The sequence below is a fragment of the Astyanax mexicanus genome, chromosome 17 (assembly GCF_023375975.1).
Source record: "Astyanax mexicanus isolate ESR-SI-001 chromosome 17, AstMex3_surface, whole genome shotgun sequence".
NCBI lineage: Eukaryota > Metazoa > Chordata > Actinopteri > Characiformes > Acestrorhamphidae > Astyanax > Astyanax mexicanus.
Window position 1 is genome coordinate 5,067,889 of NC_064424.1, and position 16,029 is coordinate 5,083,917.

General features: G+C 36.9%; 1 protein-coding gene across 5 annotated transcripts in view; it reads right to left on the reverse strand.

The window, feature by feature from the left end:
• Window positions 1-16,029, reverse strand: part of ank1b (ankyrin 1, erythrocytic b) — a 148,715-nt gene that overhangs the window by 39,090 nt on the left and 93,596 nt on the right. For 4 of the 5 annotated variants that reach the window (XM_049466542.1, XM_049466544.1, XM_049466540.1 and 1 more), the window contains exons 18-28: window positions 15,599-15,697; window positions 13,926-14,024; window positions 13,038-13,136; window positions 11,582-11,674; window positions 11,284-11,356; window positions 7,371-7,391; window positions 5,574-5,697; window positions 4,045-4,108; window positions 3,775-3,887; window positions 1,667-1,891; window positions 180-334 (exon numbers count right to left, since the gene is read on the reverse strand). In XM_049466542.1, the coding sequence (XP_049322499.1) occupies window positions 180-334; window positions 1,667-1,891; window positions 3,775-3,887; window positions 4,045-4,108; window positions 5,574-5,697; window positions 7,371-7,391; window positions 11,284-11,356; window positions 11,582-11,674; window positions 13,038-13,136; window positions 13,926-14,024; window positions 15,599-15,697 (1,165 nt within the window). The remainder of the gene's footprint in view (window positions 1-179; window positions 335-1,666; window positions 1,892-3,774; window positions 3,888-4,044; window positions 4,109-5,573; window positions 5,698-7,370; window positions 7,392-11,283; window positions 11,357-11,581; window positions 11,675-13,037; window positions 13,137-13,925; window positions 14,025-15,598; window positions 15,698-16,029) is intronic. The other variant, XM_049466541.1, reaches the window with a different exon arrangement.

Sequence of the window (16,029 nt, forward strand, 5' to 3'; positions counted from 1 at the left end):
AACTCTTTACGATTTCCACACAGCTGTTAACTGAAAGCCTGAATTCCAGGTGACTCTACCTCATAAAACTGACTGAGAAAACACAGCAGATATGTGCCAAACAGTCATCTAAATCATTTTTAAAACAGTAAAAATGTGATTAATAAAGCTCCTTTATTCATCAGTATGTTAATATTCACCTTCGTCCATCCCATTCAGAATGGTCTCCAGCACTTCGTCGCCGTAGCGATTACGATGCTCTTTCCAAACTGAGCCGTTCTCACTGCGCAGCACCACCAGCTCTCGATCACCCCTCCCCAGAGACGCGAAGTGAGGGATCTCCACAATAACCGGCCTGAAACGCAGCATCAGGACCAGAGTGTGAGGACAGCATATCAATGCTCTCATACACTAAAACACTATCTCCATATTTTACATTTATTTTACCTTTTTTATATTATTTAAAATATTGTTATAAGTTGTTTTTATTTTTTTATTTTATGATGAATTGACTAAAACTACTCCAATTCTTTTTGGAAATGCTTCCAAACCATTTACATATATTAATTATATAAATTGTTTTACATGCAGGACGTGGTAAATATGGTATCATTTTGCCGTTTTTATATGGAGCCTTCAGGACCAAACATACAACCTAACATCTAACATAATTTAATCAGTCAATATTTCAGATCTTTACTTTGGTATCTAGCCAACTTACATTTTAGTCTCATAATAGTCACATAGTGATTCATAACAGATACTGTTTCGTTGATAGAGGGTATGAACAGAATAATAATATTACACTAATAGTATTGTCCTTATAGAGAGAGAGAAACCTTTTCTATTGCAAAATTACATTATATTGATACTGAGTTATTGTGCAAACTATAAAACATTTGTGGGCACATATAAATTTCCTTCGGGATAAATAAAGTATCTATCTATCTATCTATCTATCTATCTATCTATTGTACATATACAGCTCTGGAACAAATGAAGAGATCACTTCAGTTTCTGAATGAGTTTCTCTGATTTTGCTATTTATAGGTCTATGTTTGAGTAAAATGAACATTGTTGTTTTATTCTATAAACTACAGACAACATTTCTCCCAAATTCCAAATAAAAATATTGTCATTTAGAGCCTTTATTTACAGAAAATGAGAAATGGATGAAATAACAAAAAAGATGCAGAGCTTTTAGACCTCAAATAATCAAAAGAAAACCAATATATATTCATAGTTTTAAGTTTTAAGAGTTCAGAAATCAATATTTGGTGAAATAACCCTGGTTTTTAATCACACTTTTTATGCATCTTGGCATGTTCTCCTCCACCAGTCTTACACATTGCTTTTGGATAACTTTATGCTTTTACTCCTGGTGCAAAAATTCAAGCAGTTCAGTTCGATTTGATGGTTTATGATCATCCATCTTCCTCTTGATTATATTCCAGAGGTTTTGAAACTCATCCTTTTTAAGTGGCCTCTTATTTTTTTCCAGAGCTGTATGTATAAGTATTTTATATGTTTAGGCAATGTATTAAGGTTCTTTAACATGCCTGTGAATGCAGTTATTGACTGCATACAATAGTTACCACTGTTTCCTGCCCAAAAAACAGTTAAGCTAATAATAAAAAGGTATATTTTTGTTAAATAGAAAAAGTTGTAACCGTCTCTTCGAACTCACCCTAAGAACTGCATGCTGGAGGGTCCGAGAGAGATGATACGGGAGGCCAGACCCTCCCCCTCCACCAGAGGAGGCGGGGTGGTGAGTTTCTGGGGTTTGACCAGGCGGCAGGTAATGCGCGTGGGCGCTGCACAGGTGCGCGGGGGGATGATCACTCGCAGGCCGTTGTGTCTGCTGCCACGCATGGACCCGCCCCTCGCGTCCACCATGAAACTAACCAGGAACCTGTTAATAGAGCAGCAGCCAATCAAACACTGAGCAGAGCATAGAGTCTGAATGCTGTCAGGGACTGAATGAACAGCAGTGAGTAGGAGATCTTTATGTCCAATGCAAACAAACATACATACGCAGGTCTCACACACACTCAAACCCATTTATAAAAAGATATACAGCTGTATGTATCTGGTGCCTGAACGCTGCTTCTTTAGATCTCACCTATACAAATCATTAAACTGTTCAATTCACTTCCGTGTCCACAGGTGTGTAATAAAAGCAGCAGCTAGTCATGCCAGTCATGAAATTTCACTACTTACTATTAAACATTCCACAGCCAACTGTCAGTGATATTATAACACAGTTAAAGAGACTGGGAACGACAAAAAAAAAAAAAAAACAGAGCAGGGTCAGCTACAGCTAGCTATTTAATGTAATTTATGCCACAGTTCCGACCCTGCAATGTGATTGGCAGAGAGGCGTTCTATGAATGCCATTATCAGCTGGTAATGCTCTGAAACCGAAGCTCTCCATGTATTACTCCGCCACATACAGGTAAACTAGCAACGATGCAGCGCTTACAAACCAAACTGCGCAGCTACAAACAGAGCAGCAATGAAACTATTTTAACTTACAGAGTGTTTATAACCAAACAGATCCTATTTTCTCCTCCTCTTTAACTCTTTAAATCTTTCAATAAACAGTGATAATGGAACTGTGGTATAATCACAGTAATACACTCGAGGTTCGTACTTTAACGTGTAATATTGACACTATTGTGGAGCGTTCATTGGCACGAGGCCGCAAGCCAATATTACACGTTATAGCACAAACCTTGAGTGTATAATTGCTTAATTATCGCTTCATAGAGCATAACTAACTAGATTTCATACACAATACAAAATTCGGGACTTATATCCACAGAAAAGCAGCTGAGAGTATGTTAAAATGCAAAAAACTTTGAAAACTTTTAACTCAAAACTAAGCATTTTAGACTACTCATTTTGTGTTTTTATTACAGCTGTTGTTGTAATATTATAATAATATTATAATATAGAAGGCTTAAAAGGACCTGCTCTCCCATGGAAACACAGAGCACAATGTCGCTGTTGTTCCCAGTCTTTTCCACTGTGTTATAATATCACTGACAGTTGGCTGTGGAATATTTAGTAGTAAGTAGTGAAATTTCACGACTGGACTTGTTGCTGTACAGGTGCTGCATCCTATCACTGTACCACAGTGCTGGAGTTCACTGAGCTCCTGAGAGCCTGAGACCCATTCTTTCACTAATGTTTGTAGAAGCAATCCCATCATGCATAGCTGCTGCTTTTATTATATACCTGTGATCATGAAAGTGATGTGCCTTGTGCGTTGACAAGCTAAAAGTAATTTTTTCTTTACTTAATTGAGCAGTTCTTGTCATAATCTGGATTAGAACATTACTCAAATATTCACTATTCACTGTATACCTGTAACTCTACCTCTTCACTACTTTACTTTAACTGATGCTCTCAAACACATTAAGAGACAAGAAATTCAAGTAATTAACTCTTGATGAGTTCAGCACAGCTGTTAACTAAAAGCCTGTATTCCAGGTGACTCTACCTCATAAAGCTGACTGAGAAAATGCAGCAGAGATGTGCAAAGCTGATCATCTAAACAAGAGGTGCTAGAATCTAAAAATTTTATTTCATATGTTTTTCTTCATAGTTTAGATGTCTTTAGTATTAATCTACGCTGCAGAACATTTTAAAACAATGAAAAAACACTAGATTTAGGGTGTATCAAAACTTTGAAACTTCTGTTACTGTAATTTAAATTAGATTTGGTGTTTTATTCTACAAGGTACCGACTAGCAGAGCCTGCTACAGGTGATTAATCAGGAATCCACTGACCCAGTGTGGATGGGGCTGGCCACTGGGCTAACGTTGTCTGAGGTTTCTGTGGCTGGACTACTGGGGATCAGAGAGTCCTCATCATATTCTTTAGGCAGAGGGACAGGGGTGTGCTGCAGACACACAGAACACCACACATTTACATACACACAGACATATAAACACAGAAAAAGAGCACAGAGCATGGCCTTGAGTGAGAACGGGGGTAAAAGAAAGCATGATCTGATATCTGCTGCGCTTCTGCTGAAAGCATCTTCAGCAAACCAGTACCTGATCCAGCATGACTGTCTCTGGAGACACACATGGAATTCTGGGAATAGCAGGTGAGTAGGGTCTAAAGAGAGGAAAAGATATAATCAGTCACAAAAACTCACATTACTGATCTCTTACATCTCTAACACTCATATATATCAGCTCAGCTTTTAACATCAACATGATGAGCTTTTTTAAGATATAGAGATACAAGTCTGTGGGTAACATAATAGAATAGTTTTTTTTTGTAGATTTAAATATTATAAACTAGATAGCACAACTAATCTAAGTAACTTTCAATACACAAACCAAACGTTTTATGTTTTTCAGAACAACAAAAAGCTACTAAATGATAACGCATAGTAATATGCTGCATACATATTACAATTTCTCATAAATAGTTATTCAGTAATTATTGTTTTATTAGCTGTTGAAATAAATTGCATTAATGCCTGACTACATTTGACAAAGATAATCCTGAGCCAGCCCTTAATTCATGTTTATTTCTTTCATTTCATTTTCTATTATTATGTAAACTGAACTATTATTTGTTCAGTATCAGTTTGTTAAAACAGGAAGATGATATATTTTGTGTAATCTTATTATCATTTAGTCCCAGGCAGCCTAAATGTTTCTAATTGCGAAAAGCGAAAAAATATATTTAGAAATTACCATATTTTTCGCACTATAAGGCACACCGGATTATAAGGCACATTATGAGACACTAGTAAGGAACAGGGGTGTCGCTGTGTTTTCCTTCTAATCCAGCAGGTCTCCACTGGGTGGTGGTGGGAGGTAACTAAGTTAAGTAAAGCTAAGCTAAGTTGAGTAAACAAAACTGTAATTCATAAAAAACCATCAAATGAGTGCTGGATATTAATCTACACAGATTTCTCTCCTAAAAAAACGCTTATTTGGATGAGTAAAGTGCTTCAGTTTATTTACAGTAAACTTGGATTTCCAGATTTCCACCAAGGCTATGCCGCCCGAGAGCGCTACACTGGAGTGTTCCAGTAAGCCAGGGTGATATTAGCTAGCAGTTCATCGCATGTAGCTTGTTTTAACACAGTAAACATGCAGTCTAATACACTCGCAAGCTCTTAGTGCGGTTAGCGGCTAATGCTAATACTGCTCCAGCAGTGCTAGACAGGGTTTGCTAAAATATGGTACAATGAAAATCCTATCTGTTAGTCATGCTTGTGTGCTTCCCTCCCTCTTCATTGTCCTGTTTTACTAAATTTCCCAAGTTCTCTGTCATATGCATCCGTCAACCAATCAGGAACGATTTACCAATCTGTTTATACAGTGGCAGACTTAAGTTGTTTAAAGGGCAGAGGCTTCCTTAGAGGGCACTTTAACTGTGCTTTATCAACCATAGGGATGCCAAGGGCAGCAGTTGCCCCCTATGCCACGCCCCCCCCCCCCCCCCCCCCCCCTTTGAGTCATGTGTAGTCTTTGAGTATGTATGTGTAATTTGTAACACAGACGAGTCAGAAGACATTTAAGTGCAGCAAGTATGTCTAGAATCCTAGAATCTCCAGGCTTACGTCGTGCCCAGCCCACTCTCAAAGTCTCGTAGAGTCTTCTTTGGCGACAGGAAGTCATCGTCCTGATCCTTCAGGTCATCCAGCTTCAGGTATCGAGCGCCATCCATCCCCAGCAACTCATCACCTACAGAAATCACACAGCAGACATCAGCCCTCAGAACAATCAGAGATAATGGAGAGAGAACAGAGTTTAGCCAGAGAAGGAAAGAAAAGGAAGGAGAACTCTCCTACTGTCGTTCACTCAGTTCATCATCATTCAACATTCATCATTCTCCATCTTTCAGACACAAGCACACATAACCAACTTCAGTGCCATCCAAGCAGAGGTGGAAAGTAATGAATTACATTTACTCAAATTACTGTAATTGAGTAGATTTTATGAGTAATTTGTAATTTTTAAGTCGTTTTTTTTTTAAATAGGTCATTTTACTTTTACTCAAGTACATTTTGACACAAGTAATTTACTTCACTACATTCGAAAACTCCCCATTACTGAGTAAATAATTAAATGCTGGGGGAAAAAAAATGAATTGTCTGAATTTAGTTTGTCTGAGTTTTGTTCTCCATGGCAGCGCAGCTAAACTTTTCCCAGCAGTGTTTATTATGGTTAGCGGGAGAGAGGCTGTGTGAATCAGCTGTTCTCGTGGAAACCGGTGTTCTGTCAAGTTATGCTACCCATCGATATGTGCTTCTTTACGGCACTGCACATGAGCCAACCAACATTCTTTTTTTGTATGATTTCATGTTTTTAATGATAATTCCTTAAGTTTTTATTGGAAACATTAAACAATCTGCTTAAATGTTAAAAAAGCTGTTAAAGCATAGCAATGGCAAGTTTAAAAATAATAATAAACTGTAAAACTATAAAAATACAGTTTATAGTCACATATATGACCATAACCTTTTAACAATAAAGAAAAAAAAATGATAATTGAAACCTATGCCACTTGTTCTAGAATGGGGTGGTCTGAACAAATACTGCCTGAAAGGTCCAAATTATTATTTGGAATAATAATTAATTAAAAATATTTTATTTAGGATTTGTACCTTTTTACATCAAATAATTAAAAGTAACTATGTAACTTTTACTCAAAGTACATTTTAAATTGAGTACTTTTTACTTTTACTCGAGTAGATGTTTAGATGGGTACTTTTACTTTTACTTGAGTAGAATTTTAGCGAGTAAAGTTACTTTTACTTAATTACAATTTTCAGTACTTTTTCCACCTCTGCATCCAAGCAATGGAATAATATAAACACACACACACACACAGCCAATGAAAAACATGGAGGAAATCAAGACACCCAGTCAGACTGTATGGCGTTGTTACGGTTACACTGGTGAGCATGCCCAGTAGAGAGACGGCTTCACGTGCTTCCTCTGCATTCGAGAGAGATTTGTTCCTGTTACTGGAGGGGTTTAATCATGAGGGTTTGACGGTGAGAACACATCATTCCTGCGAGATCTCTGCTGAGTCAAATGACGGTCATTAGTCAGCGACTTCGTTATTATTCAGTGAGCAGCCAATCTACTGCCACAGAAAAAGCCCTCTCAGAGACCTTATCACTCAGTCCTGTGAATGATGGCCCCCACAAACAAACGCTAACGAATGTTAGAGCTGATAAAGAAAAAGCAGGTCGTGAGCACATGGTGATGGAGAGCCGACGACACCGCCGAAAAAACTGAGAGACAGATCCCAAAACCAGGACGGAATGAGAGAGCGCTTGAGATGGAGCCACACATTCACCAACGACCCACAACCGAACAACCCAGGCAGAGAGAGGAGACGCTCCTACCTAATGTTAGCTGTGCGACTCCTGGAGAAGAGATGGAGAGAGTGCGGTTCAGGATAGATCAGTAGCATAAAGAACTGTGAGTGATTCTCTAATCCTCCGCTGTATCAAAACCCTGAGTCCTTTATGCAAATGTAATATACAGTCCCCTTTAAATTAAGTATCACACTTAAAAAAATTATGCGTAAAATTTACTTTAAAAAGTTTTGCAACTTTTTACATTTGCTGTTTTTAAGTAAATTTAATTTCAGATAAATTTAAGTAACTTCAACTCGGTTTCAAGACTTAAATGTTACATAGAGAAAATAAGTGAACTGAACTTCAGTCAATCCTTTCTTTTAGTAAACTTTACTTAATTTCTGCATACAATATTACCTAATTACAATTACTTTATTTATACAATATTACTCAAATAATTTATTATACATAATTATAGTTAAATAACAACTAAATAACATATTACACTGTCTTAACACATGGATGTCATGTAACACATTCATTATACTAGTATACTAAAAAGAATGTATTAAGTGCTGTCCATGTGTTGAGACAGTGAGACTTGGTCCGTTTACAAAATAAATCTTTGAGATTATGTAAATATTTGAATGTGTGTTTTAACCAAAACTATATATAATAATATTGTATAAATTAAGTAACTGTAATTAGGTAATATTGTATGCAGTAATTAAATAAAGGTTACTAAAAGAAAGGATTTGTCACGCAGCCTTGTTCTCCTTCCACACTACCGGACTCCATTTCTCAGAATTCTGCTGGTGATGACATCAATAATAACCTTTCACCTTCACCCAATCGCGTTACGCTCCGACGCTCTGATTCACCTGTATTCTGAATTACTTCCGGTTCATTCTTGTCTAGCTCCTGTATTTAAGGCATCCGTTTGTAAACAAACACCGCGAGGTATTGTCGACTCATGTTGCATACTAAGCGTTTTCCTATGTTCTGTTTTTGCTTTCTCGTTACGACCCTGTTTTCGGATTATCGGTTTATGTCTTTTGTTTTTGCCCTTATTGGATTGTTGTACGGTTGGACTGTTTCTTGGTTTCGAACTCGGACTGTATTTTTGACTACGTCTTCTGGTATCGGTGAGACCGCTGTTTGCCTGGCTTTTCTGTTAGCAGTATCTGTTAGCTTGCCTGCTAATAAACCTGTTTGTACTTTTAACTCGGCTCGCGTCACTCCTCTCTACCTGGCGTCACAGGATTGATGTAACATTTAAGTCTTGAAACTGAGTTGAAGTTACTTAAATTTACATGAAATTAAATTTACTTTTAAAAAGCAAATGTAGAAAGTTGCAAAACTTTTTAAAGTTAGTTTTACGCATCTTTTTTTTTCATTGCAGGACAGTGAGGCCAATCAATTTATTTCTGCTGTGGACTGTAAAGAAACATTTGAGTATGCTATTTAAATATACATATTAGGGATGTCCCAATCACATTTTTGCTTCTCATTTGATTTTGAGTATCTGCTGATATGGAGTCCCAATCCCAATAGGAAAGATGTGGAGGAGGACGTAAGTGTAAGTTAATTTAATGAAAGAAACAGGAAACCAAAATAAAAGACAAAAACAAGATGAAAATACATGAATATACTCAAGAAAAACAAACAGATAGGGCTATAAAACTTAACTAAACTAAAGAAAAACTAAACAAAAAAAAACAGGACGGGACAACGGAGGGACAAGGGAACAACGGCAAGAAAACAAGGATACATATACAGTATATGGAAGTAGACAGGAAACAGGAAACATCTGGGGACAAGTAAAGAGGGGGCGGAGTTACAAATGAACACAGATAGGAGCACTGAAGAACACAGAGCCACATGCTAGAAAGCACATGGCTAAGAAAACACACAGTCACAGGAAAAGATAGGAACATAGAAACATAGTACTTGTTCCGGGACTGATTTTGGATCACATGATCAAATCGGGGGACATCCCTAATAAATATATTATATAATAAGAGACAAAATATCAACATTTCAGGTTTTATTTCCAGGTATTTACATCTGAATCTGATACAGTTGTTGTTTAGTTTAGTTTATTTTGTTTTTTGCAAAACATATACACACATAAAAAACTGATAATAAAGAAAAGAGAAAAAGAAAAAAATATGATACAGTTAAGAGCATATCACCTTCTTTCTGAACAGAGCTATGTTTCTTGTAAATAAAAGTATTGGAAAAGATAAACTTAGTAAGTTGGGGATCTTACTCCAAATTTTAGCGATTCCATCACATTGGTAAAGGTTAATGTTTGTCGAAATCTGTTACATAATACACCAGTGATGACTTTCTTCTTCAGAAAATTCCAAACTGTCTATAGTTCGTGTAATTGCTCTGATTGATTTAAGTTTGATAAGAAGATAAATGACGCTATCTTCTGAACTGTGTAACTGATTCATATGTAAACACTTGAAAATAAAAGCTGAAATGTTGATCTTTTGTCTCATATTCATTTTTTTTAAGTCAAACACGAATATTTTTAATCTACAGCAGAAATAAAAGGATTGGACTCACTGTTACAATACTTTTGGTGGGGACTGTATGTACATATATGAGATTTTCATATATGAAGTATATGGCCATATAAAGTAGAAACATATATGTACATACTGTATATGTGCAAACTGTATGTATGATTGAAACATAATATCTCATATATACTTGCATAGATTAATGTAATGCAACATATATTGTAATACAATATACCATATTTACATATGCAGATTTTATTATGGGTAGCTCATATGTTGTAAACATATATCTACATATGTACAGAGGATGTATGTATGAGGTAATAGGCAAAATATATGGAAACGTAATATAGGAACATGTCATATATATTGCATTTCCTTATGGGTCTTGTTCAAGTGTCTGCAAAGGGGGAGATCAAACTCAGGATCGCTGCTAGGCTAAAAGCTAACATTACCCAACGCTAACTTTTACCATTACTCTTTCAAAAACAAACCGGAATACACCTCAAAAAGGAGAACACCAACTTATTTTAAACAGTAGAACTTGAAAAAAATCTAAACATAGAGAAAAATAGTGGGGGCAAAGCTAAACGCTAACTCTAAAAATGCTAAAATCTCTTCAGCTTGCTAACAGCATAGCACACTGCGAGGATACAATTATATTGAAATAATTAATTCAAAATATCATTTTGGAATAATAACAACTGGAATAATTATATGGTTTCTAATCAGTTTTGTAAGCCACTGTAGTGCCGTAAACCAGATAATAAAAAAAGACTAGCTGCTAACTTTAATTTTTTTTTATTATTTTTAATTTTTATCTAATTTTCTCCCCAATTTACAAGACGAATTACCCAGCCTACTCATTAGGACTCCCCCGACACAAGGAGGGTGAAGACTAGCACATGCCTCCTCCGATACATGTGAAGTCAGACTCCGCCTCTTTTGGAACTGCTGCTGATGAGTAGCATCACAGCACTAACGCTCAGAGGAAAGTGCAGCGACCCGGTTCTGATACAACAGCTCACAGATGCAGCCTTGTGCTGATCCACATCACGCTAGGAGTGATGAGGGGAAAGAGCACCATCTACTGTACCCACCCAGAGAGAGCAAGACCAACTGTGCCCTCTCAGGGCTCTGGTAGCTGATGGCAAACTGCATGAACGGGATTCGAACCAGCGATCTCCCAATCATAGTGGCAGCACCTTAACTTTCATTTTAATGGCGAAAACTTGCTATACAGTGAAACGTTTGTTAAATTTACTAATGCAATCGCTGCAATTTTTATAATCTCCAGTAAGACACAGTTTTAATGTGGAGTGTCAGTGTGACTGTGGTGCAGAGCGAAAGCGTAGATTTAAAATGACACTTTCGCGCAGTAATCCTTCCAGCACAGGCGGCGCAACTGACTCAGCAATACCCACCTTCATCCTCTGACACATCCAAGATCTCGTCCACCGTCTCCGGGAAACTCATACGATGCTTCTCGGTGGTGATCTAAGAGGGAAAAAGTGCGAGAGAGAGAGAGAGGGAGAGAGAGAGAGAGAGAAATATGAGAAAGAATGCAGCAGGAATGTGCTGAAGGCCGGCATGAGAGGACAAGATCAATACAGATAGCGAGAGATGTTGCCAAAGTCATATCTCAGCCCTTTTGAAGGGACCTTTCAGATAACAGTGGAGTAAAAAACACAGCAGTGCTTCAGTTCTGGAGCTGTGTCTCACCGCGGACACGGACTCCTCCGTCACCAGCTTCAGAACATCAATGACCGAGATGTAGCCTAGCCGCTTAGCGATGCCCAGAGGCGAAGTTCCGTTCTGCAACAGATAATACACAAATAAACACACATAAACACACATAAACACACACTCAGTACATTGTGTTGTCTCTTACACCAAAATACAGTAGCAGCATAAAACATAAAAAAAACTTAATTGTTTCTTTCAAACATATATGTACAGACTATATAATAAATCATGTAGTTAAACACTTAAAAGTGTTAAACAAACCAATATACTCTGTGAAGAAGCTTTTAGATACTCTTATTTGGGGAGCTGTTAACATGCGGTTTCTGAGCCTGGTAACTCTTAATCTTTCTGTCCTGAGGCAATCCTGATGAGAGCCAGTTTCATCATAACATTTTTGAGGGTTTTTACGATTGTCTATTTCTCTTTAAGAAAAAAATAATAGTCTGAAATAGACAATTTCAGATTTTTTTAAATCTGAATTTAAGTTGTCTCCAAACTTTTGACTGGTACTTTAAAAAAACTGTATACAAAACGTATTAAAAATGGGAACAATTTAATGTATTGACATACTGTATATAATGAAAAAAAAAAATATATATATATATTGTCATACATGTGAAATACATTTCACACACTGATATCACACCTATCAACCCGATCACATGACACAGTACACGACACTTCCAGGAAGCAGGTCACCTGAGTAGTAGCCACATGGTTTAACCCTATAAAAGGGTCTCATTTGCTATTAGTCAGTGCTGTGTATTGGTGGTTTATCCTCATACAACTCATTTGTCCATCGCCTGAGTTTCTCTCTTGTTTTGACCTTGATTTGTTTTACCGACCTTGATTTTTGTCTGCTCTCTGATATTGTGTTTTAAACTCTGGACTACTGATCTACTCTGGTATGTTTTCTCCTTGTTACTGCTGTTTACCGGTATTGACCTTGCTTTGTCTGACCATCCATTTGTCTCATACATTATTTAACAAAGTATATTTTGATTTGCATCTGTGCGTGTCTGACATGACATATACTTACATAGACAAATTTAATATGCATGTCTAGCATACATGAATGCAACAAATAATACCATATGAATATAAATATTTCATATATTTGTAATATATGTTCATTTACAACTTGTTTTGTGGGAATTTCATACTGTATTTTCATATACCCAGATGATCTACAATATGTATTAATTAAAGGTAGTAATAATAATATATCACCTCAACATATATAGGTACACCACTCTTGAATATAGAGAATATACATATATCATTTATTGCATTTCTATGTGGTGTAAAATATAGAATAACTAGTCTAAAATATGGAATAAAAATATTAAGCCTAAATTTACTCTGATATTGATTAAATGTGTTTGGAAAAGCTATTATAGAACAGAATATACAGTATAAAGTAGGTTCATACAGTGGTGATCTCGTTGGGGAGGGCGCCGTGTTTCAGCAGGAGAGTAACGATATCCGTATGACCCTGCTGAGCTGCCTGATGAAGCGGGGTGTAGCCCACCTGAGAGAAACAGGGATAAAAAAAGGCAAACATTACCATCATTACCAATAGCAACTTAGCACAACCAAAAAAAAAAAAAAAAACGAAATACTCTCTTTTATGATGCTGATGGACTTTCTCTTTCTTGTATTGTTTAAGTTACTTAGACACATTACACACCACTATATTTATTTATTACTGCTGTCAAACGTATCTAATTAATGTCATTGGTTCTAACTTAATCACATTTATCACTTTTTATTAAGAAATATGTACAAAAAATTTACAATTCAATTACATTATATCTGAGGATCAAATGAGTAAATTAATAACTGGTATAGACTTAAAATCTCCCTGTAATGAACAGCAGTCAGTAACAGATGCTGTAAATACTGTATATCTTTTACAACACTAGATCAGTTTATTATAGATGCTTCTTTATTCACTTAAACATTACAAAGCTATTATAAAAGACGATCACAAATGCCGGAGATTATACATTTAAAAATATGCAACCATGATTTTATCCATGATTTAATCACAGAATATTGTTGTATTTAATACATTGATGTTTTAGTAGATTGGTACCAATAATACAAATCTAAGTGTTCCTAACACATATTATTTATCCACATTTAAATACCCATTATCAAAAGCTTAGACTTCCTTAGTCTTAGGGAAGAAAATGTGATTAACTCTTTTATCGATTGGCACCACTACATTTTAAGATTTCTCTTGAAAGTCAGGAACTGTTAGGAAGCTATAAAACACATTTCTGTCTGTGTCTGTGTGTGTGTGTTTCACACTTACTCTGGTCTTGCAGTTAACGTGGGCCTGCTGCTGCAGAAGGAACTTCACCATCTTTATGTTGCCATAGTGACATGCCACGTGTAACGCAGTGTATCCCATCTGAGAAAACAGAAAGAAAAGGAGGGCCTTGCTTTAGTGATCTGTAGTGCACAGGTCAATTATGCACTATTACAATCGAATATGTGTGTGTGTGTGTGTGTGTGTGTGCGTGTGTGTAACAAGCACCTATAGGAATGGACTTGATGACTGACTGTTGTCAGGGTTTTAATCAGTCAGTGGCGCTCTTGCGTTTTCCACGACCAACATAGCAACACACCTATCAGTGTAGATTTATTCCTAAACTTTGATGCTATTTTAAACAACGTGGGCACATGGCATGAAAATAAACTGTTGACGGGGTGTAAGATAGCAATGAGCATCGCAACAAACCTTGCACAGGCTGTACAATACAGGCCAGAGTGTTTTTAAATAAGGCAGGAGGGAGGGAATGTGAGAAACACCCAAATAAAGACTGGAATTTGAGCATGAGCATCCGTTTCTCAGTCTCCAGAGATTTCCAGAGAGGAGAGAGAGTCAATGTCGACTGGTGAGAGAGAGCGCCCGGGGCCTGGCTTCTATTTCCAGAGATTGATTGAGAGACGAGGCAGCCCGCCAAGGGAAGAGGACACACGTGATAAAGGGTCAAAGGTCAAAGCTGAGATAATTCTGCTTTGTCATCAACTCTGTTTCAATGAGGCTCATTAAAAGCTGCTTGCACACTCACTCAGGGTTCTATCTATATCGATGCTCATTGCTATCTTATACCCCACCAACAGTCTATTTTTACGCCTTCAGCCTGTATCGTTTGAATAGCAAAGGTGCTTGTAAATATAAACATAAATAAATAAGAAGAATGAAGAGCCCACTTCAGTTTCTGAATCAGTTTCTCTGATTTTGCTACTTATAGGTTTATGTTTGAGTAAAATGAACATTGTTGTTTTATTATATAAATTACTTACAACATTTCTCCCAAATTCCAAATAAAAATAGTCATTTAGAGCATTTATTTGCAGAAAATGAGAAATGTCTGAAATAACAAAAAAGATGCAGAGCTTTCAGACCTCAAATAATGCAGAGAAAACAAGCTCATATTCATAAAGTTTTAAGAGTTCAGAATAACCCTGGTTTTTAATCACAGTTTTCATGCATCTTAGCATGTGCTCCTTCACCAGTCTTACACACTTCTTTATGCTGCTTTACTCCTGGTGCTTTGGTGGTTTGATGGTTTGTGATCATCCATCTTCCTCTTGATTATATTCCAGAGGTTTTCAATTTGGTAAAATCAAAGGAACTCATCATGTTTAAGTGGTCTTTTATTTTTTCCAGAGCTGTTACTATACCAATAGATGTCATGGTCTGGAAATGAGGTGTATTAAGGTAAATTTCTTCTGATATTGGTCACAATAAAATAAGATTGAAATAAAGCTTGAAATAAACATTGAATTTGGTAAGAAATCAGATTTGGGCCACTTTTACCTGCTGTGTGAATGAAGCCTCACTCACACAGGTTTTCAGAGGCAGAGTTCTGTTAGGATATCTAGAGTGGATGGTTGTATGTGACAGTGCATGTGTGTTTGTGTGCATGTTTGTGCAAGACTGTGTGTGTGTGTGTGTGTGTGTGTTTGTGTGTTTACCCTTGAAGCTGAGTAGACTGAGGCCCCCTGCTTCACCAGCATGTCTGCGATTCCCACGTGTCCCTCCTGAGCCACCAGGTGCAGAGGGGTCAGGCCGTTCTACACACGCACACAAACACACACACACACTCATATAAATATCACATTACTATTTAACACATGTACAAAGAACAACTAAAGCCAGAAATTTAAACATTGTTAAGTAGGGATGTAACGTAATTAACATTTTTGTCCAAAAGTGAACAAGGTAAAATATGTGGCTGAAGGCTAAATAATGAACACGGCTTTCTACAGATTGCCAATAAATGAGCCACAGTGAAGCCTCACACTTATTAGACCAGTGATTCTCAGATTTTATCCCTGCCTGTAATCTGCTGCCTCTGGACTACATAGCCCAGGATGCACCACACACTGACATCACACCTAATGAT